Raw genomic sequence first — 26,867 nt, forward strand, 5'->3', positions numbered from 1 at the left:
CCACTGGAGCAGAAGCAAGGCTTGTTGGGTACTGAATGAGTCTGGTCCTTCCACACTGGACAGTAGTCAGAATGGTGAACACTTCTGTGGGTCCCCTTTGCACCACAGACCTGCATGCTGTGTGCTATTAACCCAGTTCTCACAACCTATGAGGTACGTATATACTGTCATCTGCATTATCTCCATTTTACCAATGGGGAAACTGAGGCACAGACATCTCTTGCCCACTATTCCACAGCTGAATGGTGTTGGAAGTGGGTCTGGGGTACATGGACTCCAGGGTGTGGGTAGTCCACCTGGACACTATGGACAGTGCCAGCTGCATCAGCACCCCAGCTTTGAACTCCCATGTTACCATCCCTATCACCCCAAACCCTTTGGAGGATCTTGACAACAACATCCCTGAGTGGCTCTGGGTTCCTTGAAGCCAGGGCCTATGTCTGATTTTCAGTACCTTGGGGCCAAGCACAGTGTACCTCACTGGGTAGGGAAGGAGGCTGGAGGGAGCCCGGGACTCTCAAGAGGCAGAGGAATGGTTAGGAGGAATGGGGAAGCTGGAATTGAGGCAGGTTGACTGTGAATGTCGGACTCAGGGAGTGAGTCTGATGGGGGAGGGAATTGCAGGCTGTGGCACCCCCCCCAAAAAAAAAACCCACAACTGACACCCACCCTGACCTAAGAGCTCCAGAGGGACCATGGGAGGTGGAGGTAGGGGCAGAAGGAGACGCCAGGAAGCGCAAGGAGTGTGTGTGGGGGGGAAAGGGTCAGACAGACAGATGGGGGTGGGAAGACATTCCGAAGACAGAAAGAGGTATGGGGGGGGGGGAGCCTAGGGAAGGACAGACAGACAGATTAGGGCCAGGGTGGGGCCGGGAGAGTAGAAAGAAGGCAAGGGAGAGTGGCCTCGGGTGAGGGAGGACAGACAGAGGGCATCCTGGGACTCCATGGACAGATGGACCGAGGGACTCGGTGTTGGAACGGCACGGCCGTGGGGCCAGGGCCAGGCCGAGGGCGCGCGCGGCGGTGGCTAGCGCGGGAGGTGGAGGCTGAGCGAGAGCGCGGTGTTTGTGGAGCTGTCGGCTGCGGTGGAATTATGAAAAATAGCAGGCATCGGAGCCGGCCTTCAGCTTCGATTAGGGGAGATGGGACATGACAGGTGCGATCAATACGCAGCCGTTCTATAAAGTGTCAAGTAATGAATCAATTTCGACTAAATTTTCCATTTTTCAGAGGCCGTTCTCCGAGAGAAGAATATCCTCTTTTGTAAAGATATTATTATCGATTTCGGCGGCAATTTGACATCAGGGGTAGTTAATTCCACTCAGAATAAAATTGAAAACACTTGAGAGAGAAAAGAGAGAGGCGAAGAGTGAGACAGAGAGGGAGAGAGGGGGGAGGGAGGGAGGGGCTGGGAGGGAGATCGAGATGGATGGACAGAGCGACAGGGATGGGAGATAGAGGGACAGAGGCTAGGAGACAGGGATGCACAGGAGGGGGGAGAAACTTGGGAGCCAGGAGCTTAGTTAGGTGGAGACAGGGACTCAGAGATACAGGCAAGATAAAGCAAGCACAAAGACAGATGGACAGACGGACAGATGAATAGGCAGGCAGACAGACAGACAGACAGACAATAAGAAAGTACAGCACAGAGTCATCAAGAGGATTCCCAAGAGGATGTCCTAGGTGTTAGCAGCTTGTTCTTGTGACTCAGAGAAATGGGGACAAAGGCCAGATCAAAGAAAGCAGCAGGAAAAACAGACGGAAAGAAAGGACAGAGATATGTGGGGAGGGAGGGAGCCTGAGAATGAGGGAAATTTAGGGAGCTGGAGCAAGAAATAGAGCAGGGGTAGGAGAGGAGGGAACCAAGCTGTACAGGAATGGTTCCTGAAGGGCATGAAGGGGCAGGGGTAAAAGCTGAAGGGATAGCATGGGGGGGGCAGATGCAAAGCTGTGGGGTCTGCAATGGGCTGGGGGCGGCACTCATGCTAGGAATATACTGTTCTCCAAAGTTGCTCTGATGGGCAGAAGCTCAGTGTATGTGGTGGTGGGGAAGGGGGTGATGGAGTGGCCTTTGGATGCTGTGGTTGGGGGTGGGTGGTGTCACTGCATGTGTGTCCCTATGTCCTGGCATCTGTGCAAACATTCCAGTCTGGTTTCCTGGACTCCCATCTGTGTGTATTTCAAGCCCTGTGCCTGCGCACACTATGGGGCCCTGGCCTGGCTGTCCCCATGGGGTCTCAGTCACAGGCAGTAGTGACAACATTTCTGGTTAGAGCCTGTCAGTCCCCCAGCTGAAATTTCCATTTATCCCTGAGCTGGTCAAAGGCTGCCTGGATGGAGGAGATGGGGGAGGGGGACTCCAGGAAAACGCTGTGGGTCTGAGGGAGGAGGGCCGAGGTCTGGACCTCCTGGTTTGAGGGAGGAGGCTGGATCTGAACTTCAGAGTCTGGGGGAGGAGCCCTGAAGCCTGGACACCACTTGATCCACATGAAAGCCCCTCAGCCTCCGAGGTCCTCCCCAGCAGTAAAGCCTGGGCCTGCTGCCCCCTAGCGGACATGGAAATTGGGTCCCCGAAGGGACGGTTGCTGACCATGGTAGCTCAAGAGGGAAGCTAGAGAGAGCCATTAGCCCCAGTAAAGACAGAATAGAGAAGGAAAGGGGGGTGGGGTGGAGATAGATGGAGAGATAGGGACCGAGATGAACATGGACAGATGAACAGGATCAGGCAGAGGACTGACAGACTCGTTTCCAAAGAGGAAAGGACAAGTGTGGCTGGGGAGTCATGGAAGAGGGAGGAATAAAGATGAGGAAGTCTGGCCCGAGGTGGTCTCAGGAGCAGCAGACAGAGACTGAGAGTATCAAAAGTTGTCAGCCAGGGAATGGGATGCAAGACCTGTAGGGATACTGTGAGGCAGAGAGCCATGGGGCTGAGTGAGAGAGTTGGGGGTGAAGGAACACTGGGGACAGATCCAGAGAAGGAAGAGAGAAGCTAGCTACAGGAAATAGTCAGAGAGGAGTCAGACAGAGGGCAGACACTCACGGAGAGACACATAGACTGAAGCAGAATCAGGCACGCACGCCCAGAAGGACAGGAAAGAAGTGGACAAAGATGGGGGGGGATATGGCTATGATGCTAGACCCCCCCCCCAAAGCCAAGTGGAGAGCCGGAGATGGAGCAGAGGGTGGTGTGGGGAGGGGCAAAGGAGGCTAGACCTGGATTCTGAGACCCTGCAGTCTGGTGAGACCGTCCAAGTGGAGGGGCTCTGGTGGCAAATCCTAGGAGGAGAGCTGGGGACAGGGACTCCCTTGGCCTGGGGTCTCTGCCTGCCAACCCCCTCCCAGTCCCCCCCCCCCCACCCGGCGGGCTGCCCGGCGGAGGCGACAGATTGAGCGATGAGACGCATTACGCACTTAATCCGCCTGATTGAATGTTTTGCTTTCGCCCAAATTGAAACATTAAACAACACGGGACGAGAAGAGGCGGCCGCAAATCACTCATGAAAGATTCATCTTCTCCCCGGCAGCCGCCACCACCGCCTGCCTCTGCTGCCGCCCACCCCAGCTAGGAAGCTTCTCAGGGTGGGGGTGGGGGCCGGGGCAGCACCCCTGCCTACCCCGAGTTTCCCCTTCTTCCCAACCTTCATGGCCCAGGAAGTCCTTCTTATTGTCTGGCCTCCATCCCACAGGTGGTATCAGGGACAGAGGCCTAGCTTCTTGGCCAGTTGGACAGGGTGACCTTGGTGCTGTCCTTGCCTCTGTCCACGGGGATCCCTCTCCTCATTTATGGGGGTTCAGATAGAGGACTGACAGTCTTCCGCTGCCCACCTACACCAGCCCCAGTTCTTGGGGATACATAAGGCTGAGGTGCAGGAGCCTCCCTTGTACAGGGGACCTTTTTGGGTTTTAGACTCAGACTGGGGGTGCTGTCTAGGGTGGGAAGTGAAAAGATGATTGGGCAACGGGGGGTGCAGGGGTGTGTCTGTGTCCTCTGTCACTCTGTGTGTCTGTCTGTCTGCATGGACACTTTATGCTCTCTGATTCTGTCTCTCTCTGTCTGTGTAGCTTGCATGAATGCCTGTCTATGTCACCACCCCATCATGCCTGTGTGACCTTGTGTGTGTGTGTAAACCAGTGGCCTGTAGGTGTCTGCAGGCCTATATCGGAGTGTCACCACCACTGTGAGCAGGATTTTTGTGAGGCGGATGTTGTCAGTATGTGACTCAGGGAGTGACTTGCAGTGATGCCTGTGTCTATCAGTCTGCATTTGTCAGTGTGTCAGCGTTCTCTGGTCACCCAGTCTGTCTGTGTGTCTGTGTTTAACCATTTCTGTGTCTGGGCCTGTTTCTCTCTCTCTCTCTCTCTCTCTCTCTCTCTCTCTCTTCCTCCCTCCCTCCCTCCCTCCCTCTGATTCTGTCACTGGTCGACAGGGTACTCACTGGGACCAAAGAAGAGTGAACAGAAGGGAAGGCCAGGGGCAGGGGGAAGGGAGAAGAAATCGAGGGGAAGGACAGAGAGAAAGACAGTGAAGGCAGAGACTCTGAGCACTGGGAGCAAGGAGCAAGTGTGAAGCAGCTGGGGGGGCGGGGGGCGGCGTGGACGCCACGGCCGGAGCGGGTGATCAATATTCGATTTAGGTTTTAATTCCGGGGCTTTCGGAGCCTGTCAGCCCTGATGTATGAGCTCACACCGGGGCCGCCCAGCCAGCCACCCCACCGATGCCCATGGCCTGGTGGCCTGTCCTGGCCCCAGCTTCCTTGCCCCTCTAGCAATGGCAGACCAAGGAGGAGGTGGACAAATGAACTTGGGCCAGGTTGCTCTCTCTCCGGCCTTTCCCTGGACCTATATTTCTGCCTTCTCCAGGGAATGCTCAGGGAGACAGCTGGGGCCCCAAGATCCTTATTGTCTAGGGACACCAGGCTGCTAGGCATCACTGGCCACACACAGCATGCTCACACAGGGGGGTATGTACACACACATCCTGCATGTGCACCAGCGCACACACCACCCAACATACCGGGGCCCATGCATACCAGGACTCAAGACACCTGTGCACACACAAACCCTGACACACATGATCCAAACATACGTGTGTCCACACGCATACCTGGACTCAAATTCACATGCATACACAAACTCCAAAACATGCATACAACTCCAATACACACACACACGTCCAGGTACTCAGGGATACACACACACATCTCTACACACACGACTGACAGATAGTCTCTACCAAATGTGTCCACAGACAGGCTCTGGCACACAAGCATGTGTGTCCACATAGACCATCACTTCATACTCAAGACACATATAAGTTCCATGTTAATGAGGGTTTGATGGGGAGACATGGCCAGACATGCAGACTCAGGATGGACCGACACTATGACACTCAGAAAGTAAGACCAGTTGCAGAAACAATGAAGGCTGGATGGACACCAAGAACCTCTAGCGGACAGAATTCTGCAGGGGGGATGGGGAGCCCCCTTCTCCGCCAGGCCCCCCCCAAACCCTGTCTCTCTCTCAGGAAGATGGATCCACCGCCCTCCCTGATGACAATGCTGTCTGCGCAAACTTTAATTAACACTTTGAGTTAATTAGTTCGAGATCATTTAGGAGTAAAATGTTTTTATTAGGGAGGCTTCGAGCCTGTTGATGGATGGGGCGCGATTCGCTCTTCCGCCTGCGGGGACAGCCGGTAAACAGAAATCAATCAGGGGCCTCCCAACCCAGCCCCCCCCACCCCACCCCCAGTGCCAAGCTCCCAGCCTGGGGCCCAGGAGTCCAGTTCCCAGACTTCTGCTCCCCAAGACTCTAAGAGTCCCAACTTCTGAGCTTCTGTTCCCTCAGACAAAAGGGGCCAGGCCAGCCCTCTGCAGTTACCCATGGCCCTTCTTAGTTAGACTCAAGTGTCTAGGCCCCAGTCCTCCTCCCTCAGACTCAGGGCTCCAGACCCCAGCCCTCCTCCCTCAGACTCAGGGCTCCAGACCCCAGCCCTCCTCCCTCAGACTCAGGGCTCCAGACCCCAGCCCTCCTCCCTCAGACCCAGGGCTCCAGACCCCAGCCCTCCTCCCTCAGACTCAGGGCTCCAGACCCCAGCCCTCCTCCTCCTTCCCATTTAGGAGTCCAGGCCCTAGCCTTCCTCCCTCATTTATTCCCAGGAGTTCAGACCCCATCTGTCCTCCTCCCTTAGCCCTAGGATCCAGGCCCAGCCCTCCTTCAGACCTAGGGGTCCGGCTGACTGTTGGGGCTCCCTAGCCATCGGGTCTCCGGGTCTCAGGGACTCTCTGGCTCCCAGAACTCTGGCGGCCCGGTAGGGTCTCGGCCTAGCGTTGGTCGAGGTCGCCAGCTGCCCCTCCCGCCGCGGTGACGGCTTCATCAGGTGTCCGCGGCGGGAGGGCGGTGGGGGCCGGGTGCGGCGAGGCCGGGCCGGGGGGCGGGGGCTCCGGGGCCGATAAATCTTCATCAGGCGGCGGCGGGGGGGCCATTAGGCGCTAATGGGAAGATGGAGGGGCCTGTCGGCCGCGCGGGCCGGGCCTCATTTGTCCTGCTTCCCGCTCCATTGGCCGCCGCCCCCGCCCCGCCCCTCCCCCCCGCCGCCGCCGTCGCCGTGCGCTCCCCATTTCCGCTCGCAACCCTGGCAAGGGACTTGGGGGGCACTAAAGGGGTACCCGGGGGACTGGAGAAAGAGGAAGTTGGATTGCAAGAGCAGAGTTAGAAAAGGGGAGGCGGCCTAGGGCAGGGCGGGGAAAGGGTGATGGAACCCAGACAGCTCAGAACCTGGGCGACTCGGGATTAGAACGTAGGCGGAGAGGTTAGAACTCGATGGGGATAACTAGAGCACATGCAGAGGGGTTCGAACTCAGGCGGGGGGAACACTAGAGTGCAGGCGGAAGAGCTAGAACGTCGGCAAGAGGGGTTCGAACGCAGGCGAGGCCGAGTAGAAGGTTGGTGGGGTGGGCTGGGGAATTAGCAAGAAGCCGGGAGGACTAGAACGCAGGCAGTGAGAAAGAGAAGAACCTGGAGAGAAGAGCTATAACGCGGGAAGAGGGGTTACATCGCCGGCCAAGGGGACTGGACTGCGGACAAGGTGTCTAGAACGCGGGCGGGGGCGAGGGGGGGGGAAGAACATAGGAAGAAAGGTTACAACTTGGGGGAGAGGGTTAGAACACGTTAGAACTCCGTTAGAACACGGAGGGAGGCTGTGTACACACCAGAGGGGGACCTGCACCGCGCAGTCGGGGGGCCTAGGGCCAGGAGGGGGTGAGCTGAAGAGAGTTAGGGGAGAGCGTCGGATCGCTGGATGTGGCCTCCAGGACGGGGACCCGACAGGCGAGCGGGCGGCATCCCTGGAGGCCGAGGCGCGGCCCCCACCCGCAGCCGTCGCCGCCACCCGCTCCCGGACTCGCGCCCCCAGCGCGTCCACTCTGATTTCTCGGGCCATTTTTCTTCCTCTGCTGTCACTCCAGCGCTCGCCCTCCCGCCGCCGGCTGCCCCGCTGCGCTCCGCTTCCCGCGGGAACCCCTGCTTGCAGCCTGATCCCTCCGCAGCGCCCCACCTCACCTCATCCCTGGCATGCATTCTAGGCATGTGACTCCCCCCCAAGAAAGGCACCCCCAACTGGCCTGTCTCCCTGAACGTTTCCAGGGTGGGGTACAGCCTTGGGAGCAGCTCTCCGAGCTGACATAGGGGACCCAGAGCCCTAGTATCAGATTTCCATAAAGGACACATTAGGTGCCCACAAAACCAGGCCTGTGAACCCCCTCCTGAGAAGACGTCAGCGTCAGGCCCAGGTCTTCAAATGGGTTATCTCAGGTGACCTGAATAAACCTCCACTTCTTTGCTTTGTAGCCCAGCCTCAAACACCACAGAGAGGATTTGGGGCCCTGGTCCCTTTCATCCCCAAACAAAGGCTCTGGGCCTAGAGGTACCTAAGGATAAGGGAGAGGGTCTTAGCTCAGTCTTCCCAAAATCAATACCGGTAACTTTATGAGTTACTCCTAAACTAACAGTCACCCCCAAATTAGAATCGAGGGCCCTGTAATGGGCAAACAAATTAGGCCTTCCTCAGTAAACCTTTGACAGACATCAAGGCGTCAGAATATCTGGCCAAATGGGCCTCCGGACTCCACTCCTCATGTGACCCCCATTCTTAGCACATTCAAACTACAATATCGGATTGAAACTCCCCAAATCATGTAACAGAATCTCCAGTGTTGATTCTAAATTGTAATTTCAATGTAAGTTTCCCCAAAGAATGTAGTCATCTCACTAGATGGTATCCCCATACCCCCAAGATGACATCAGGGCCTGATCACTGATACCCTAAAACACATTTGGCTTTTGTTTGGTTTCTTCTGTTTTGAGACAAGCTTTATATGATGATGTTTAGTCCACAGGCTAGCCTTGACAGTGCAATCCTCCTGCCTCAGACTTCTGATGCTGGGATTATAGGTGTGGACCACCATTTGGACAATGTCTTGATACCTCTGTGCTCCCTCCCCCCTGGCTTCAGCTTCTCCTAATACACACCCCAGAGTTTTTATCTCAGTCACCCAGCTCATGGCAACGTGCTCCCACAAGCCTCCCAGCCTTCCAACCTCAGACACTCCAAAAGCGCAATAAAAAGACTAAACTTACACCAAACACGGTTAGCGCCCCATTCAACACCATTCTGCCCCTGAGCAAGCAAGTCAAGGGCCCCTCATTTTAGGTGCCTGGAGCTCTCTCTCAAGGTCAGCTACCCTTCATCCAACCCCAGGATGTTTGCAACATAACAAAGGACTGCGACTTAGGATGTTTGCCTCAGACTTCATCAGAGCAGTCTGAACACTGGTCCCCTCAGGATCCTGGAACCTGCTAAGGAGACCCATTAGAATAGTGGCTCTCAACTTTCCTAATGCTGCTGCTATTTTTTAATGCAGTTCCTCATGTTGTAATTATTTTCATTGCTACTTCATAACTGTAATTTTGCTACCGATATGAATCATAATGTACATGTTTGTGTTTTCCCCCATCCTCTTAAGCGACCCCTGAAAAAGGGTCATTTGAACCCAAAAGGGGTCCCAACCCATAGGTGGAGAACCACCATATTAGCGGGGGTCTCTGCTGAGACAAGATAGGCTTTTGGGATGGGTTCCTCTTATATCCTCCCTTGCGTGGACTTCACATAAGGGACAGGGGAAGACAAGGATGGAGAGAAGAGTTGAGGCTGTGTGAAGGTGGGGCCAGACTGCTGCAGCTACAGGGACAGCCAAGGCTGCCCTCCAACTTGCAGCAATCCTCCTACCTCAGCCTTCTAACTGCTGGGACTGCATTTGTGTGGTGGCACATCTGGCTAGGGAGAAACCATTTCTGTTGTCCTAACCAGGGCAGTGGCTGGTGTCCTCTAGACTCTAAGATCACTACAGTAGCGCCAAGAAGTGGATGTCCCCCAAGCCAAGCATCAGCACCCTTAGACAGACTGGTGAGCCCCTAAAACTAGGACTGTGGACTCCCACAGTCCTGTGCCCTAAACTGGCCTCAGTTCCTTAGACCGGGCTCTGGGTCTCAGTTCAGTTACCGACCATGTTGTCATCAGGGACTCATATTTCTCATCCAATGGGTTAGCTAGGTCCAGAGGTGTACATGGCCCCTGGGCACACATGTGATAAAGCCACTCTCACTACTAAATAAACACCATGAGCTGGTGAACCGGCTCAGAGGGGAAAGGGGCCTGCCACCAAACCTGCCCACCTGCCTGTGCTCTCTGGGGACAGAATCTCATATATATATATATGTGTGTGTGTTTGTGTGTGTGTGTGTGTGTGTGTGTGTGTGTGTATGTCTATATACATATATATATATGTCATAAAGTATTTTTAGAAAGATTTTATTAATGTATCATGTATATAGCACCCTGCCTGCCTGTATGCCTACAGGCCAGAAGAGGGCACCAGATCTCATTATAGATGGTTATAAGCCACCATGTGGTTGCTGGGAATTGAACTCAGGACCTCTGGAAGAGCAGCCAGTGCTCTTAACCTCTGAGCCATCTCTCCAGCCCGTAAGTATTTTTTAAAATTAAAAAACAGTAAAATAGCACTAGACTCTCCCACCCCCAGTTAGTGAACACTAATATCATCTGAGCTTCAAGGTCAGGTAGTCTCTGAACTAGGTATCAAAGCCTTCAAACTAACACCCCCCCCCCCAATCCAGATACATGGAATCTCCAAGACCTGACTCGTCACGTCACTCTCTCTAATTAAGCACCCATGTGATCAGCCTCAGAACTCTGGATAACCCACTCCAAACGCCACCTCCATTAAACGGATACCAGGAGCCACAGAAGCTAATCTGAAATCTTACCTATACTGGCTTTTCATGTTCTCTTATTTATTTATTTATTTATTTATTTATTTATTTATTGGTATTTTTTTATTTATTATTTACTTTATTTTATGCGTATGAGTGTTTTGCCTGCGTGTATATATGTGCACTGTGTACTTGCCTGGTTCCCTCAAAGGTTGGAAGAGGGTGTCTTATGTCCTAGAACTGGAGTTACAAATGGCTATGAGTCACCATGTGGCTGCTGAGAATGGAACCCAAGTCCTCTCCAAGAGCAACAAGGGCTCTTAATTACTGAGCCATCTCTCCAGCTCCACAACCAGGGCTTTTTGAAAAGTGTCATTTTTAGAGCTGGAGAGAGGGCTCAGTGTTTAAGAACACTTGCTGTTCTTCCAGAGGTCCTGAGTTCAGTTCCCAGCAACCATATGGTAGTTACAACCATCTATACTGAGATCTGGTGCCCTCTTCTGGCCTGCAGGCATACATGCAGATAGAACACTCATATGCATAAGCAGTCATTTTTATTCTAAAATTTTTTATTATTACTATTATTAATATTTAGACAGGGTCTCACTATATAGCCTTGACTGACCTAGAACTGACCTAGAACTGTAAACCAGGCTGGCCCTGAACTCACAGAAATCTGCCTGCCTCTACCTCCTGTGTGCTGGGATTAAAAGCTTGTGCTAATACATCCAGTCCCCCCCCCCCCCAAAGTTCTCTCTGTGTTATCCAGACTGACTAGAAACTCACAGCAATCCTCCTGCCACGGACTTTTTTTTTTTTTTTTTTTTTTTGAGACAGGGTTTCTCTTCTCTGTATAGCCCTGGCTGTTCTGAAACTCACTTTGTAGACCAGGCTGGCCTCGAACTCCGAAATCCACCTGCCTCTGCCTCCGGAGTGCTGGGATTAAAGGTGTGCACCACCATGCCTGGCGTTTGTTTGTTTGTCTGTTTGTTTGTTTGTTTGTTATGAGTGTGTGTTTGTTATGAGTGTGTGCTGCCATGGACTTCTTCTTTTTTTAAATAAATAAATATTTGTTTATTTGTTTATTTATTTTTATTATATGTAAGTACACTGTCGCTGTCTTCAGACACTCCAGAAGAGGGCATCAGCTTTTGTTTCAGATGGTTGTGAGCCACCATGTGGTTACTGGGATTTGAACTCAGGACCTACAGAAGAGCAGTCAGTGCTCTTAACCTCTGAGCCATCTCTCCAGGCCCTGCCATGGACTCCTAAGCATCATGATTGTAGGTGCACACGGCCAACACCCCTTGATCTGACATTGAGGTCTTCAACTGTCCTTACTAATGATTGCTTTGGTCTTCATTCTCCTCAGCAGCCCCAGAACTTGCCGGGAAGTACTTCAGTTACAACAAATTTAGTACTTCGTTTTGTTCGGCTCTGTTTTAATGGACTCTATGTTGCCCAGGCTGGCCCCAAACACCTAGGGTTGGGACTACAGGCATCTACTTCCTCAGAGCCCCATATTTAAGTTTTGTTTTGTTATGCGTGTGTGTTTGTGAGTGTACACAGGTAAAAGAAGACAGTCTTCCAGGTGTAGTGGTCTCTGCCTTTAATCTCAACACTCAAGAGGCTGAAGCAGGCTTGAGCTCAGCCTGGTCTACAGAGTGAGTTCCAGGACAGCCAGATCTACATAGTGAGACCCTGTCTGGAAAAAACAAACAACAGGGGTAGGGAGACGGAGACAGAGACAGAGAGATACTCTTAGCTGTAGCTCTGGTTGGCCTCAGAGAGATTAATCTAGCTCTGACATCCCTCCCCCACCCCCGCCCTAGTGCTGGGATTAAAGGTGTGTGCACACATCTAGCTGCATGTCGTTCTTCAAGAGTCATCCATCTTGGTTTTTGAGTCGGCCTTTCACTGGCCAGAGAACCCAAGAGATGCCCCTGTCTGCATCTTCTCAGCACTGGGATTATAACCATGCACCACCAAACACCACCATGCATCACCATACTCCTCCATACTCCTCCATACCCCTCCATACCCCTCCATACCCCTCCATACTCCTCCATACTCCTCCATACCCCTCCATACCCCTCCATACCCCTCCATACTCCTCCATACTCCACCATACTCCACCATACCCCTCCATACCCCTCCATACTCCTCCATACTCCTCCATACTCCTCCATACTCCTCCATACTCCTCCATACCCCTCCATACCCCTCCATACCCCTCCATACCCCTCCATGCCCCTCCATACCCCTCCATACTTCTCCATACCCCTCCATACTCCACCATACCCCTCCATACTTCACCATACCCCTCCATACTCCACCATACTTCTCCATACTCCTCCATACCCCTCCATACCCCTCCATACCCCTCCATACTCCTCCATACCCCTCCATACTCCTCCATACCCCTCCATACTCCTCCATACCCCTCCATACCCCTCCATACCCCTCCATGCCCTTTCATACTCCTCCATACTCCTGCATACTCCTCCATGCCCCTCCATACTCCTCCATACTCCTCCGTACTCCTCCATACCCCTCCATACTCCTCCATACTCCTCCATACTCCTCCATACTCCTCCATGCTCCTCCATACTCCTCTATACTCCACCATACTCCTCCATACTCCACCATACTCCACCATACCCCTCCATGCCCCTCTATACTCTTCCATACTCCACCATACTCCACCATACCCCTCCATACTTCACCATACCCCTCCATACTCCACCATACTTCTCCATACTCCTCCATACCCCTCCATACCCCTCCATGCCCCTCCATACTCCTCCGTGCACTACAATGACCCACCATGCACCATCATGCCCCACCATACTCTACCGTGCATGGTCATGCATCACCACATGTACTGCCCAGCATGCATGCATCACCATGCTCGTGGGCTTTTACATGATGTTGGGGTCAAAGGCAGTTTCACATGCTTACGAGGCGAGCACTTTACCAGTTGAGCTCCCCAGCTCAAGATCTGCGTTTGCCAAAGGCCTTTGCTGCTTGCTGTCTCTTCTCCAGGATTGTTCAAGTAACACTGCTCTCAGACTCAGCCATACTGATATACCTAGCATGGGACCTGGTATGCCCCTGAAAGACATTTCCTGCAACTTTTGCCACTCTAGCCTGAAAATGCATCAGCTTCCATGTCTCTATCTGCTGTCACCTGGAACAGGGAGACTGTCCCCAGCTATGCTAGTCCTAAAACAGGGGTGGGGACGTGACTTAGCTGATAAAGACCTTCATGCAAGTTCATAGCAGCCATCTAAAAAGACAGATGTGGCAATGCATGGATGTGTGCCTATAATCTCAGCACGAAGTCTGCGGTTCAGTGCATGGGTGCACGCCTATAATCCTGGTACCAGGGAGGCAGAGACAGGAGGATTTTGGGGTAGTCAGTCACTCTAGCCTAATTGGTAAGCTCCAGGCTAGTAAAACCTTTGTCTGAAAGGGGGTGGGCAACATTTTTTGAGGTTACCCTCTAGACCCTGTCCCACACACAAAAGAAAGAAAAAGGTGGGTGTGTGGAGGGAATACCAGTACGACTAGAAACCCAGACCCTTCGGTCTTTAGTTGACTGTTGTAATAGAAAAACAGATGCCTACTCCACTCATGCCAATCAGAACAGAAAATTCCGTGTGGCACCCCCAACTGGATGTTAGAACCCCATTCATTTCATTCCAAACTGAACAACTGATTCCTAGTTATAAAATAACACTGGGGGCACACATCTTTATTCCTAGCACTCTGGAGGCAGAGACAGGCCAATCTCTGAGATCGAGGCTAGCCTGATCTACAGAGAGAGTTCCAGGACAGCTAAAGCTACACAGAGAAACACTGAAAAAAAAAACAAAACAGATAGATAGATAGATAGATAGATAGATAGATAGAAAGAAAGAAAGAAAGAAAGAAAGAAAGAAAGAAAGAAAGAAAGATAGATAGACACATAGATAACCAAGTTCTAGTTTCCCCTACCCCATACTAAACAAATGAGCTCTAACTTGAGATACCCCACACCTGGTTGGATCCCTGTTTCAAGATCATACCAGTCAGAGAACGTCCATGGTCTCTGACATCTCCATCCTGATAATGGTGTTCCAGTTGTCTCTGCCTTCTAGAAACCAGGTGCAATTGTGCACACCTGTAATCCCAGAATATAAAGGTAGGAGGATCAGAAATTTAAGGCCAGCCTGGGCTTCATAGGGAGCTCCAGGCCAGCCTGGGCTACCTGAATTTCTATTTTGAAAAAATAAAAACAGGGACTACAGAGATGACTCAGTAGTTAAGAGCACTGGCTACTCTTCCAGAGGACCCCAGTTCAATGCCCCACACCTACATGGTGGCTCGTAATTGTCTGTAATTCCAGTTCCAAGGGGACTTGGGCCATCACATCTGCTACCTAAAGTACACACCCAAACCTCTGGTGTCTGCCACCCTTAAACTGTCCAACCCAAGGTCTTTCATCTCCAACTAAATCTTCAGTTCCAGGACCCCTAATAGTACTCACCCCAAATTAGACATTTGTCACATGCCATGAGACCAAGCAAGGGGTTCCAGAGGTCAAAGGATTGCTTATCTAGTTTGGGATGACATTATTGGTGGTCAAGACTTTACACACTACCATACTTAGAACTGAACTCTCATCACCCCCAAGATAGATAGGAATTCAAATCTCCTGACACCTCAAACAACTCTGATCCCTGTCACTTTTCAGCCAGAAAAGACTCCAGATCTGCCAGATGTGGTGGCACAGGCCTTTGGTCCTAGCACTGTGTGAGTTCGAGACCAGCCTGGTCTATATAGTGAGTGCCAAGCCAGCTAAAGCTACAAATTGAGACCTGACTCATAAAACAAACAAGGAAAAACAAACAAACAAACAAACAAACAAAAAAGGAGTCTCCTAATCTGTCCCTTGAGGCAGGAAAGCAGACATTCGAAAAGACAAAATGCTTTCCCAGTCCCATGATGCCATTGCTTTCTGGGAACAGTGAGAGCCCCTCCCCAGCTGTCTTATCACAATGTATGCAGTAGGATCCTTAGGTTCTATCACCACTAGTTAGGCCCTTAGGACCTCTGTCTAACCAAAGGCACATCCCTACCATGACCACCAAAACTAGGGCCTGAGAACTCTCAGGTCACCTCCCCCAACCCCAATCACCACTTAGATACCCAGGCCAAAGACTCTGTCTTTAAAGTGACCCTTGGTTTCTGTGTCTTCCTTCTCAGATCACATCTATGAGTGTCCACACGCACAGCCATCAGAGGACTTTCAGAAGTCCGTTCAGTTCCAGTTCTCTCCTTCCACTTAGTGGGGCCCTGGGTTAGAACTGAGCCTGTCTCTGTCTCAGAAAACCAAGACCTAAACCAACCAACCAACCAACCAACCAAAACCAACCAACCAAAGACAACCAATCAACCAACCAAACAAACAAACAAACAAACAAAACACCAAACAAAACCAACCAACCAAAGACAACCAACCAAACAACCTAACAAACAACCAAAACTAACCAAACAAACAAACAAACAAAACCAACCAACCAAAGACAACCAACCTACCAACCAAACAAAACCAACCAAACAACCAAACAAAACCAACCAATGGGGGGGGGGCACGGGGGACTTTTGGGATAGCATTGGAAATGTAAATGAAGAAAGTACCTAATTAAAATTTAAAAAAACCCAACCAACCAAGACAACCAAACAACCAACCAAACAACCAAACAAAACCAACCAACCAAAGACAACCAACCAAACAAACAAATCAAGTAGCAAAGTAGACCTACGCAATGTACAGCATGTGAACTTATTAGAGAACATTTTGTCTTTAAAAATACTTTTCTTTTATTCTCTCTCCCTCCTGCCTCCCTCTCCCCCTCCCACTTTTCTTTGTAGCTGAGGGGGCCCTTGAACCCCAGAGGGAGATCCTTCATCTCCCTGGGGTTACAGGTGTGGATGATCACACCCAGTGTACGCAGCTCTTAGAGTGGAGTCCAGGGACTTTGTGTGTGGGTGCCTGGCAAACACTCTGCCAGCTGAGTCCCATCCTCAGCCCCAGATGCCCAGTCAGTCAGTCCCAACCAGTCAACTGGACCCCAAAGCCTCGTCTTTGCTTTCTGTCTCCATAGTGCAACCTGGAGCCCTCCAGAACAAAGCTTTTTAACCTCAGGTACATACAGAAGGGGAAATGGGCCTCTTGTCTTGACCATCTCCAGTAGAGGCTGCTGTTCTTGGTGTCTGGGTGACTCAATCCCAGAATCAGAGATCTTTAGAGACAGATGTCGTCATGGGACAGGCCTGTGATCTTAGCATTGGGAAGGCTGACATAGGAAGAACAGAAGTTCCAGGCCATCCAGAGCTACACAGTGAGGCCCTGTTTGTTTGTTTGTTTGTTTTACTTTAAAATGTGTGTGTGTGTGTGTTTATGTATGTGGGTGGGGTGCATCTACAGCACACAAATGGATGTCAGAGAACAACTTGCTGGAGTTTGGGTTTCTGAGAATTGACTGTCAGGCTTGGCAACAAGTGGTGTTGCCCTCTGAGTCACCTCACTGATGTCCCCCCACCACAGACTTTTATTTAAAACAGAGAGAGAGAGACAGGGAGAGGAAGAGGGAAGGAGAAAGAGAGGGAGGGAGGGAGAGGGGGGAAGGATTGGAAGGTGGAAGGAGGGAGAGATGGGGGCAGAGGAGAGGAAGGGAGGAAGGAGAGGGGGGAGGGAGGGGACAGGAAAACAGAGAACGAACTAGTCACACTCAGATTAAACTCCAGGCCTGTCTCAATGTCTGCCTGCCACCAACAAACTCAGCCCAGCCCTTGATGGTGTGCTCAGCCTGTCATCTCCCATCAGGGCATCTAGAACATTCTGTCCAGACTCCTCCTTCTGGCTGTAAACTGGCCATCATGTCTGTCTACACAGATGGACCACAGTTTCAGCCTCCCCTAGATGACTAGCATTGAGGTCAAGAAATAAAAGGCCTTAGTCTACCAAAACAATGGGATCAAGATCCTGACCTTTGTACATCCCCAGATGGCTTAACTTAGCCTCAGCCCCCCCCCCCCCCCCCCCCAAGCTCTGGTCTCTGGTGATTCCTCGAGAAAAGGCAAGAGGAGGAGCAGGTCTGCCCTCTTGTGGCCAATCCTGGAAGAGCGGCTTCAGTAGCTGGGTTAGACTCCGATCTACCCAAGGTAAAGGCTTGAATCTGGTCCCTTCCAGTCAATTCTCACACAGAAATGTGGACTCGGTCCTCCTTGTCTCTCTTTTCACTCCACATCTCTATTATTCTCTCTGGCTAAGATTGGTTGGCCCGATCTTATGCCCTGCAGCCCATCTCCCACGGGATCCCACCAGACCCCCAGGCTTGGTTGATTTGATGCTGAAACCTGAGATCACAGAGCTGAGCGCGGCTGGCGTTCAACTCCTGAGCTGTATTTATTCCCCTAGGTGTTCTGTTTAGAGTCAAGGTCTCCCCTGTGGGCCAGATTAGCTTTGTTGTTTCTAGGTTTTTGTTTGTTTGTTTTGAGACAGGGTTTTTCTGTGTAGTCCTGGCTGTCCTTGAACTCATGGAGATCTGCCTGCTTCTGCCTCCCCAGTGCTGGGATTAAAGGTGTGCATCGTTATGCTTGGATTCAGGGAGGAGACTTCCTGTTCTTTTCAGCTCTCTCTCTCTCTCTCTCTCTCTCTCTCTCTCTCTCTCTCTCTCTCTCTCTCTCTCTCTCTCTTCTTGTGGCAGGGTCTTACTATGTAGCCCAGGCTGGCCTCAAGGTTTTGTTGTTGTTAAATACAATTTATTTTATGTGTGTGGGTGTTTTTCCTGGTGATGGAGGAAGCCCGAAGAGGGTGACTGATCCCCTGGGAATGGAATTACAGACAGTTCTGAGCTGCCATGTGGCTGCTGGAAGTTGAATCTGGGTCTCTGGAAGAGTGACCAGTGCACTAAGCCACCTCTTGAGGCCCTCAGGTTTTTAAAAAGTGAAATTTTGGGCTGGCAAGATGGCTCAGTGGGTAAGAACACTGACTGCTCTTCCAAAGATCCTGAGTTCAAATCCCAGCAGCCACATGGTGGCTCACAACCATCTGTAATGAGATCTGATGCCCTCTTCTGGTGTGTCTGAAGACAGCTACAGTGTACTTATATATAATATAAATAAATCTTTGGACCGGAGCGAGCAGAGCCGACTGGAGCCAGTGGGGTTGACAGGAGCGAGCAGAGGTCCTAAAATATTCAATTCCCAACAACCACATGAAGACTTACAACCACCTGTACAGCTTTAGTGTACTCACATACATACATAAATAAATAATAAATAAATCTTTAAAAAAATAAATAAAAAGTGAAAATTTGGAGCTGGGCATGGTGGTGCAAGCCTTTAGTTCTGGCACTCAGGAGGCAGAGGAAGGCAGATTTCTGTGAGTTTCTTTTCTTTTTCTTTTTTTTTTTTTTTTTTTTTGGTTTTTCGAGACAGGGTTTCTCTGTGTAGCCTTGGCTGTCATGGAACTCACTCTGTAGACCAGGCTGGCCTCGAACTCAGAAATCCACCTGCCTCTGCCTCCCGAGTTCTGGGATTAAAGGCATGCGCCACCACTACCCGCTTCTGTGAGTTTCAAAACAGCCAGGGCTGTGTATTTTTTTTTTTTTTTGAGATCCTGTCTCAAAATAAAAATAAAAATAAAAATAAAAATAAATAAATAAATAAATAAATAAATAAATAGTGAAAGTTGGGGCTGGGGAGATGGCTCAGTGAGTCAGGTGCTAGCAGCCGAAGCCTGAGGACCTGAGTTCAGATCCCCTGGGCCCATGTAAAGAGCTGGTTATGAGGACATGGTCTGTAATCCTTGTGCTGAGCAGGCAGACACAGGAAGATCCCTGGTCTTGCTAGTCTTGCCAAATAAGTGAGACCCAGTTTCCATGAGGGATCCTGTTTCACAAAGCAAAGTGGGGATTTGCCAGACGTGGTGGTCCAGCACTGGGGAGGCAGAGGCAGGGAGCTCTCCATGAGTTTGAGACCAGCCTGGTGTATAGAGCGAGTTCCATGACAGCAAAGGCTACACGCACATACATGTGCTTGTGCACTCACACACATGCACAGGCATGCACATAAATGCATCTGTGCACTCACACACATGCACAGGCACGCACATACACATGCCTGTGCACTCACACATATGCACAGGCATTCACATACATGTGCTTGTGCACTTACACACATGCACAGGCATACACATATATGTATATGTACCTATGCATTCGAACACATGCACACATACTACATACATGTGAAGTCAAATGAACAATTTTACTGAATATATCCAAAATAACATTTCTTCCAATATACATTATCCTGATCTGGGGTGGTAGCACCTGTCTGTAATTTAACACTTGGAAGGCTAAGGCACAAAGCTGAGGCCAGCCTGAGCTACACTGTGACAGCTTTGTGAGCGAGTTCCATGACAGCCAAAGCTACACGCACATACATGCATCTGTGCACTCACACACATTCACAGGCACACACAAACACGTGCTTTGCACTCACACACATGCACAGGCACACACATACATGCATCTGTGCACTCACACATATGCACAGGCACACATGCATGCACATGGACTGTCACAAAGCTGAGGCCAGCCTGAGCTACACTGTGAAGTCCAAGCCAGCCTGGGCTAGATGATAAGACTCTCCCCTCCCCCATCTCTCTCTCTCTCTCTCTCTCTCTCTCTCTCTCTCTCACACACACACACACACACACACAGCAGAGCAAACAAGATGATCACTATTAACAAGAGGGACTCTGACTATACCCCGGGTGGTAGAGTGCTCACCTAGCAAGCATAAAGCCCTGGGTTCAATTCCCCAGCACGACAGAAACCAGGCGTGGTGGGCAGCACAAGCCCACCCTCCACCCGAGAACTCGGGAGCAGAGGCAGGTGGAGCAGAAGTTCAAGGTCATGCGCAGTTACACGGAAAGTCAGTCTGGGCGTCCCACCTCTCTCTGTATATGTGATGTGTATGTGTACATATGTGCACAGATATGTGCAAATATATAGCCCTGGCTGTCCTGGAGCTCTCCATAGAGACAAGGCTGGCCTCTGCCTCTTGAGTGCTGGGATTGGAGGCATGTGATGTGCCACCTGGGGTATATATAAACATAAGTAATGAGTATCGTATACCTCCTTCACATGGACTCTCTGAAGTCTACTGTTTCGCATTCAATCTCAGTTATGTGTACGTGTGTGTGTGTGTGTGTGTGTGTGTGTGCATGTGTACATGTGGATACCCGTGGAGGCCAAAAGAGACTGCCAGATCCTCTGGGGCTGGAGTCACAGATGCCCAGAGTGGGTGCCTGGAGCCAAGCTCAGGCTCCTGGAAGTGCTCTTAGCCGCTGAGTCATCCCTCCAGTCCTTGGGTTTTCCATTCTGCACATACACCTCACACCGGCTTTGCTTCAGGCACACAGCTATCATGCTGGGCCGGAGGCTTGGATGACCGAGGCAGGATTCCACAGCACTGCTGGGTGCCCTGTGAGCTCATGATATAGACCTGAGAGGGCGATGTTGTGGAGGTGTGTGTGTGTGTGTGTGTGTGTCTGTGTGTGTGTGTGTGTGTGTGTGTGCATGGCAAGGCTTGGGTGACCCCACTCCCTGCTCTCCGGTTGCCTAGCTGTGTCCCTCAGGGCTCCCAGAAACATCACCAGGGTCTCTGTACAGCCAAATCTGCAAGCTCTACTAACAAGCCAATTTAGCCAGCCGCATGCTTGCTGAGCATGTATGCACTGGGCACCACGGAATGTCGGTAATCCCAGCACCGGGGAGGTGGAGGCAGGAAGATCAGGAGTCCAAGGCCAGCTTTGGCTATGTAGTGAGTTTGAGGACAACCTGGGCTACATGAAACCTATCTCAAAAAAAAATTTACTCTCTCATGCTCTTCAAGAGAAAAATCAAAGCTTCCTGCGACGTCCAGGCTCCCTCACCAAGCTTCTCCAAGTCACAGGCCAGCTGTGCTGCCTCCTCACTGCCTCTGCAACGGATGCCTTGTCTGCCCAGGACAGGCTCCTTAAAGGACCTGCAGCTGCTCCCCAACTGTTCGGGTTCATTCACATTGGGAGGGTTGCTCTGGCCATAGTCCTCTTCCTGCCTTCCCTCCCTCCATCTCTCTTTCTTTAACAGGGTTCTCACTATATAGCTATACCTGACCTATGCCTACAGACCTGGCTCTGTAGACCAGGCTGGCCTCAAACTCAGAGATCCACCCTACCTCTGCCTCCTGAGTGCTTCGATTAAAGGCATGTGTGTGTGCCATCACCACCCAGCTGACTTTTTTTTATTTTTAATTATGCTTAGGTGTGTGTGGGGGGGGGGTGGGTGGGTGTGTGCAGTACAAGTGCGTGCTGGGAACTGAACCCAGGTCCTATGGAAGAGCAGCCAGTGCCATCTGGGGCTGAGCCATCTCTCCAGCCTCAGACCTCGTGTTTTAGTAACCCCTCTCCTTACCTATAAAAGAGAAAATACCAGGAAAGTATTGGCCAAATAGCAATTGTAACAGCTTTATTTCCAAAGACAAAAGCCCCTCCCTGGGTTTGAGGCCTCAGGTGGAAGGCTCGGAGCTGAGCAGCAAGGCCAGGTAGGACGAGAACAGACAGAGATGGGACAGCCGGCCGGCAGGAGAGGCCGGCAGGTCCTGGAGGACACTTTACACAGGTTCCATCTGCAGCTCCTCGCCATCTGCAGGCTCCATCTGGTGGAAGGCAGCGTGGGAGCCTATGAGTACCAGCGTGGCTCCTGTAGGGGGATGGGTGGTTCAGGCTGTGCTCTTTCGCCTGGCTCCCAGCCTCACCCTACACAGACCCTGTACTCACCCAGGACCCAGAAGACAGCAGAGCCAGCACCGGCCAGCCAGAAGAAGGGGAAAGAGACGCCACCAGCCAGGGCATACTGATGTGCTGGGCTCACCTCCCGGCCTGGGAACAGATGGTGTAAGGTAGCCGTTCCCACCCGACCCTTTCCCACAAGTGTCCAGGGTCACTTTCCACCCATCTAGTGTCACAGACTCTGGAACCTTCCATGTAATAATACAGACTCCTCACATCAGTGTCTCCCATACCTGGCCCCTACCCTGCCTCCCCAAAGCCCCCTGTCCCCATAACAACCTTCCTCTGCCCCACCTCTGCTGTCTAGCTTCACCTCTCCCAGGAGCCCTCAGGTCACTTCAGACTAGGGCCTGATGTTCCACCCTGGTCACCGGGAGTCTCAGGCTGGTGGCTCCACAGTCAAATCTGACCTAAGGATTTTTGTCCCCTTTTTTCCTTTGTTAAGATTTATTTCTTTGAATTGTGTGTATATGCCCTGCACGCATACGTGCCCAAGATCAGGTGCCCATGAGGAGGTGGCCATGGGCACCCACCTGACTTGGGTGCTTGGAACCAAACCAAGAACAGTACTCAACTGAGTACTCAACTGCTGAACCATCTCTCTAGGCACTTATTTTGATTTTTTTTTTTTTTTGACAGGGTTTCTCTGTGTAGCCCTGGCTGTCCTGGAACTCACTTTGTAGACCAGGCTGGCCTCAAACTCAGAAATCCGCCTGCCTCTGCCTCCCGAGTGCTGGGATCAAAGGCATGCGCCACCACCGCCCGGCTAGGCTTATCCTGAACTTGTAGCAATCCTCCTGTTTTAGCTTCCCAAGTGCTGGGATTAGAGGCACAGGCCAGCTTCTGGTTTTAAGGATGTGTTCTTTGATGCACCTTGCGAGAATTTGGTTTGTGGGGGCTGGAGAAGGTGACTCAGGAGTTAAAAGCACGTATTCTTCCAGAGGGCCCGCATTACACATTTTTTAAGGCTAGGGCATAGCAACACACTCTTTAAACCCTAGTACATATATATTAATTTCCTCCACCCCCGCCCCACGCTCTCCTATGCCTGAAAAGTGTGTATGTCCTAGTGACCACTACCTGCAGAAGCCAAGTTCTGACCTGCTTCAGTCTATTTCTTTGCCACAGCCTATCTTTGTTTGGTCCTTAAGCTTGCTGGGCTATGAAAGACTTATTTTAAGTCTCCTCGGAAACTTTTGGATTCCCCTCATTGGGTCTTCCCTGACACCTTTCTTTCCAGTGGTCCTGGTGACAGTCTGGGGCCACCGGACTTACAGATCTCAGCCTTCCCCTCTGAGAATCATCAGGGCCAAGACTTGGGAAGGAACACGGATCTAGGCCTGCATGAGGTCGCCACCTGGTGTGCAGTGTGGGTATCTGCAGCTGATGCGTTCCGTGGGGGGGGGGGGGGGGGGTTGAGTGGAATTGGATTAAGTCATTTACAAGAGACAGAGGTGCCAGGGCTTTGGGGTCTCTCTGGGTTTGGGAAGCTGAGACTGGAGGGGAGCACCTGGTGGGTCTAAGCCCTTAAAGACCAAGTTAAGTGACTCTAGTGGACAGCTCGGTGGGGGCCGTCTTGGGTCCCAACTATTCGGAAGTTTGCATTCCGTGAGACCACGATCAGAAAGGCCCGAGGAGCCATTTGGGCAGGAGATTTCTTACCAAAGAGTACAAGCTTAGACTGCAACGTGCGCAGATAGAGAATGTAACAGGCGCCAAAGAAGACAGCCAGAGCCACCAGCAGCATGGGAGATGTCACCCTGGAAGAGTGTGGGAGACAGGAGTTAGGTATCCGAGGCTGCGTCAGCCAGGCCCCTCTAGCTTTGGACACAGACTGAGGTTACGTCCTTCTAGGCCAGCGAAGGCCACATCCTGGTCAGGTGAATGCAGGAGTACAGACTGACCGGGTCCTGTAGTGACAAAGTGGGCTAACTGGTCTGGGCGGGGCCTGGCAGCCGGGGGCGGGGTCTGACTATCGAGGGCGGGGCCGCAGAGGCACTCACACGCAGTACAGGATGAGGCCGAGAAACACGAACACGTAGTTGCTTTGATAATACTCCACGTTGCGTACCAGGCGCTGGCAAAGCTCTCCCACATTGCGGGGTCGCGAGAAACGTTGCTGGTCCACGAAGGTGCCCCAGGGCCGGATGGTCGCCCGGCGCCGCTCCAGCCACTCTCGGCCTGCGCCGGATGGAATCAGCTTGGGCAGCAGGGTCCTAATGGGCAGGGCAGAGCAGAGCAGCTGAAGGGAGGGAGAGGGTAGAATCTGGACCCCAGATTCTAGCACACCTGGTCCCAAGCATGACCTTGAACCCCTAGGAGGAAGGGTCCTGAGAGGGAGCCAACAGGACTGAGTCCCTCCCAGGACCTCTGAGGAGATGAGGGACTCCTGCATCTCGGATCTGGGGGTAACACCCTGCTTGCTCACGTGGCGCTCAGCCCTTCCCCTTCGGCATCCTTCTGCTGGTCCTTCTGGGCCGCCATGTCTGCACTGCAGTGGATAGAACCGCTGTAAATAGCCCGGAGCCCAGCAGCACCTAGGCGGCCCCACCCCAGCCGGGACTCTTTGGAAGTGGCGTCGTTGGGAGCTCTAGAGGGCGGTAGTTGTTCCTCCAAGCATTGTGGGTGTTGTAGTCATCGTGGCGTCAAGAGGCAGGTTTGCCTCGCAAGACATCTTGGGAGATGTATGCTAAGAGCTCGTCGGGAGCCTCTAGGCATTGTGGGAATTGTAGTTTCAGGAGGCTCAGCGTGGACTACAGCAGGTGGACTGTCAGGACAGAGGATTTTGTGGGAGTTCGAATGGCAGAAACGTACTTCCGTGGACCGTGCAGAGCTGTCGTTCTGGCTCGAGAGAGCTTAATAAAACATTGTTCGAAAACTCAGATATTCTGATTCTAACTGGGCAAGTCTGGGAAAGAGTTCATTTACTTTTTCTTTCCTAAAAGTATTTACTTTGAAAGTGAGACAGGAGAGATGGCTTACTTGTTTCTCTTTCAAAGGATCATAGCTTGGTTCCCAGCATCCACACCCAGTGCTTCACAACTGCCCGAAACTCCAGCTCTAGCCAATCAGACATACTCATGTGCACATACCCACACTCAGATACACATGATTTAAAAATAAATGTTTGCATTTTAAAAGAAAAGATTTACTTTTATATGTTTATGCGTGTGTGCCACCAGAAGAGGGTTTTAGAGCTCCTGGAACTGGAGTTACAGGCAATTATGAGCTGTCTAGAAATCATGGGTGCTGGGAACGGAACTCCTCCGGGTTGGGATTTCAGTATGGGCCACTCAGCAGGAAATTGTGTCTGGGTTTCCCACTTGGGGTCCAGCATTGCTTCAGATCAGTGGAGGACTGCAAATGTACAGTTAGCCTAAAGACTAAAGAGGGACACCACAAGGCCAGAGTACTGGAAAAGACAGAGAACCTTGGAAACCAGTTTGGCGGCAAAAGTCAGCTGGGTTTGACTGCTATGGGAACCAATTCAGTTTCTTTAAGAGGACTAAGCAAATTCTTTCTATTTCATGACCCTCAAGTCTCTGCTGCCCTGGTGGGAGTCGGGGCTTCGGGAGAAGGCAGTGGAGAAGGCAGTGGGATCCAGAGGCAACACTGTTGCAGAAAGTGGCAAACTAATTCAAAGAATGTAAGAAATTTGAATACTGGGATTTTTAGGATAGGTGTCTGGAAGCTGGGAAAGGAGTCCTTTGGGACAGTGGAAGCGAGGACCCTGAGGTAGAGATGTGATGAGGCAGGGGGTACTTTCAGGTTCCTGAGGGAGGAGGCTCACGTTAGATGGGTTTTGAGTCAGTAGGTAGTAGGAGACATCCGAGAAGGCTGTGGGAGATGGGACTTGGCTCTGAGCTCTTTCCTGTGCTTCCCAGAGCAAGTGGCACTGGGAAAAAGCCAGAAGATATTAACAGGAACTCGAGACCTTGATCATAATGCCGGCTGCATGACTTCAAGGGGCCTCCCCCACTTCTGTCCTGTGCTGAGTCCCTCTGTCAAAGCGGATGCTCCTTCCTGGTGCTAGGTGATTGAAGCAGAGTATGTGGGTGTCCCAGGAGAGGTCTTGGCCCATGCAACTCCTCCCTCCCAGGATCGTCTTGTCCTGAGATCACCAGAGGTCACAGTACAAAGAGCCCCAAGTGCTCCAACCCTGAATGGCTGATCCTCCCCTCTCTGCCTCCCACCTGGTGGGATTACAGGTGGTCACCGCTAGAAAATGGCCAGCTTTATTATTTTTTCTTTCTCTACCATGGCTCTGTAGGCAAGGATAGTATGATCTTGAACTTCTGATTTTTGTTCCTAGTCCAAGAATTCTGTAGGATCACAGATGTGGCCAGGGGTTGGTGGCACATGTCTTTAATCCCAGTACTCAGGAGGCAGAAGCAGTTGGATCTCTGTGAGTTCACGACCAGTGTGGTCTACAAAGTGAGCTTCAGGACAGCTAAGGCTACACAGTGAAACCTTGTCTTAAAAAGAAACAAACAAACAAACAATAACAACGAAAGGATCACAGGCATCTTGTCACCTTATTTATGCAGGGCTCAGAACAAACCCAGAGCTTTTGTAGGCAAGTAGTCTGCACCAGAGCCACACCCCCAAGCATTTGATTATTTTAAAAGCTTTATATTATTTATCATGGTTTTGAGAAAAGGGGGACTTGCAGGCATGCAGGCAT

General features: G+C 51.4%; 1 protein-coding gene, 1 long non-coding RNA gene and 1 other non-coding gene across 3 annotated transcripts; all 3 read right to left on the reverse strand.

The window, feature by feature from the left end:
• Nucleotides 1-5,608: 5,608 nt before the first annotated feature.
• On the reverse strand, nt 5,609-6,561 carry Gm36809 (predicted gene, 36809). Its single transcript, NR_168692.1, has 2 exons — nt 6,223-6,561; nt 5,609-5,680 (listed from the first exon to the last, which is right to left on the reverse strand). It is a non-coding gene; the product is annotated as a predicted gene, 36809 (long non-coding RNA).
• Nucleotides 6,562-21,834: 15,273 nt separating this feature from the next.
• Rabac1 (Rab acceptor 1 (prenylated)) lies at nt 21,835-24,813 on the reverse strand. Its single transcript, NM_010261.2, has 5 exons — nt 24,612-24,813; nt 24,187-24,399; nt 23,846-23,943; nt 22,172-22,273; nt 21,835-22,094 (listed from the first exon to the last, which is right to left on the reverse strand). The coding sequence occupies exons 1-5, from the start codon at nt 24,665-24,667 to the stop codon at nt 22,006-22,008; spliced, it is 558 nt and encodes a 185-aa protein (NP_034391.1). The 5' UTR covers nt 24,668-24,813; the 3' UTR covers nt 21,835-22,005.
• Nucleotides 22,095-22,160, reverse strand: Mir7046 (microRNA 7046). Its single transcript, NR_106013.1, has one exon. It is a non-coding gene; the product is annotated as a microRNA 7046 (primary transcript).
• Nucleotides 24,814-26,867: the final 2,054 nt, after the last annotated feature.

Source organism: Mus musculus, chromosome 7 (genome assembly GCF_000001635.26).
Source record: "Mus musculus strain C57BL/6J chromosome 7, GRCm38.p6 C57BL/6J".
NCBI classification, from domain to species: Eukaryota; Metazoa; Chordata; class Mammalia; order Rodentia; family Muridae; genus Mus; species Mus musculus.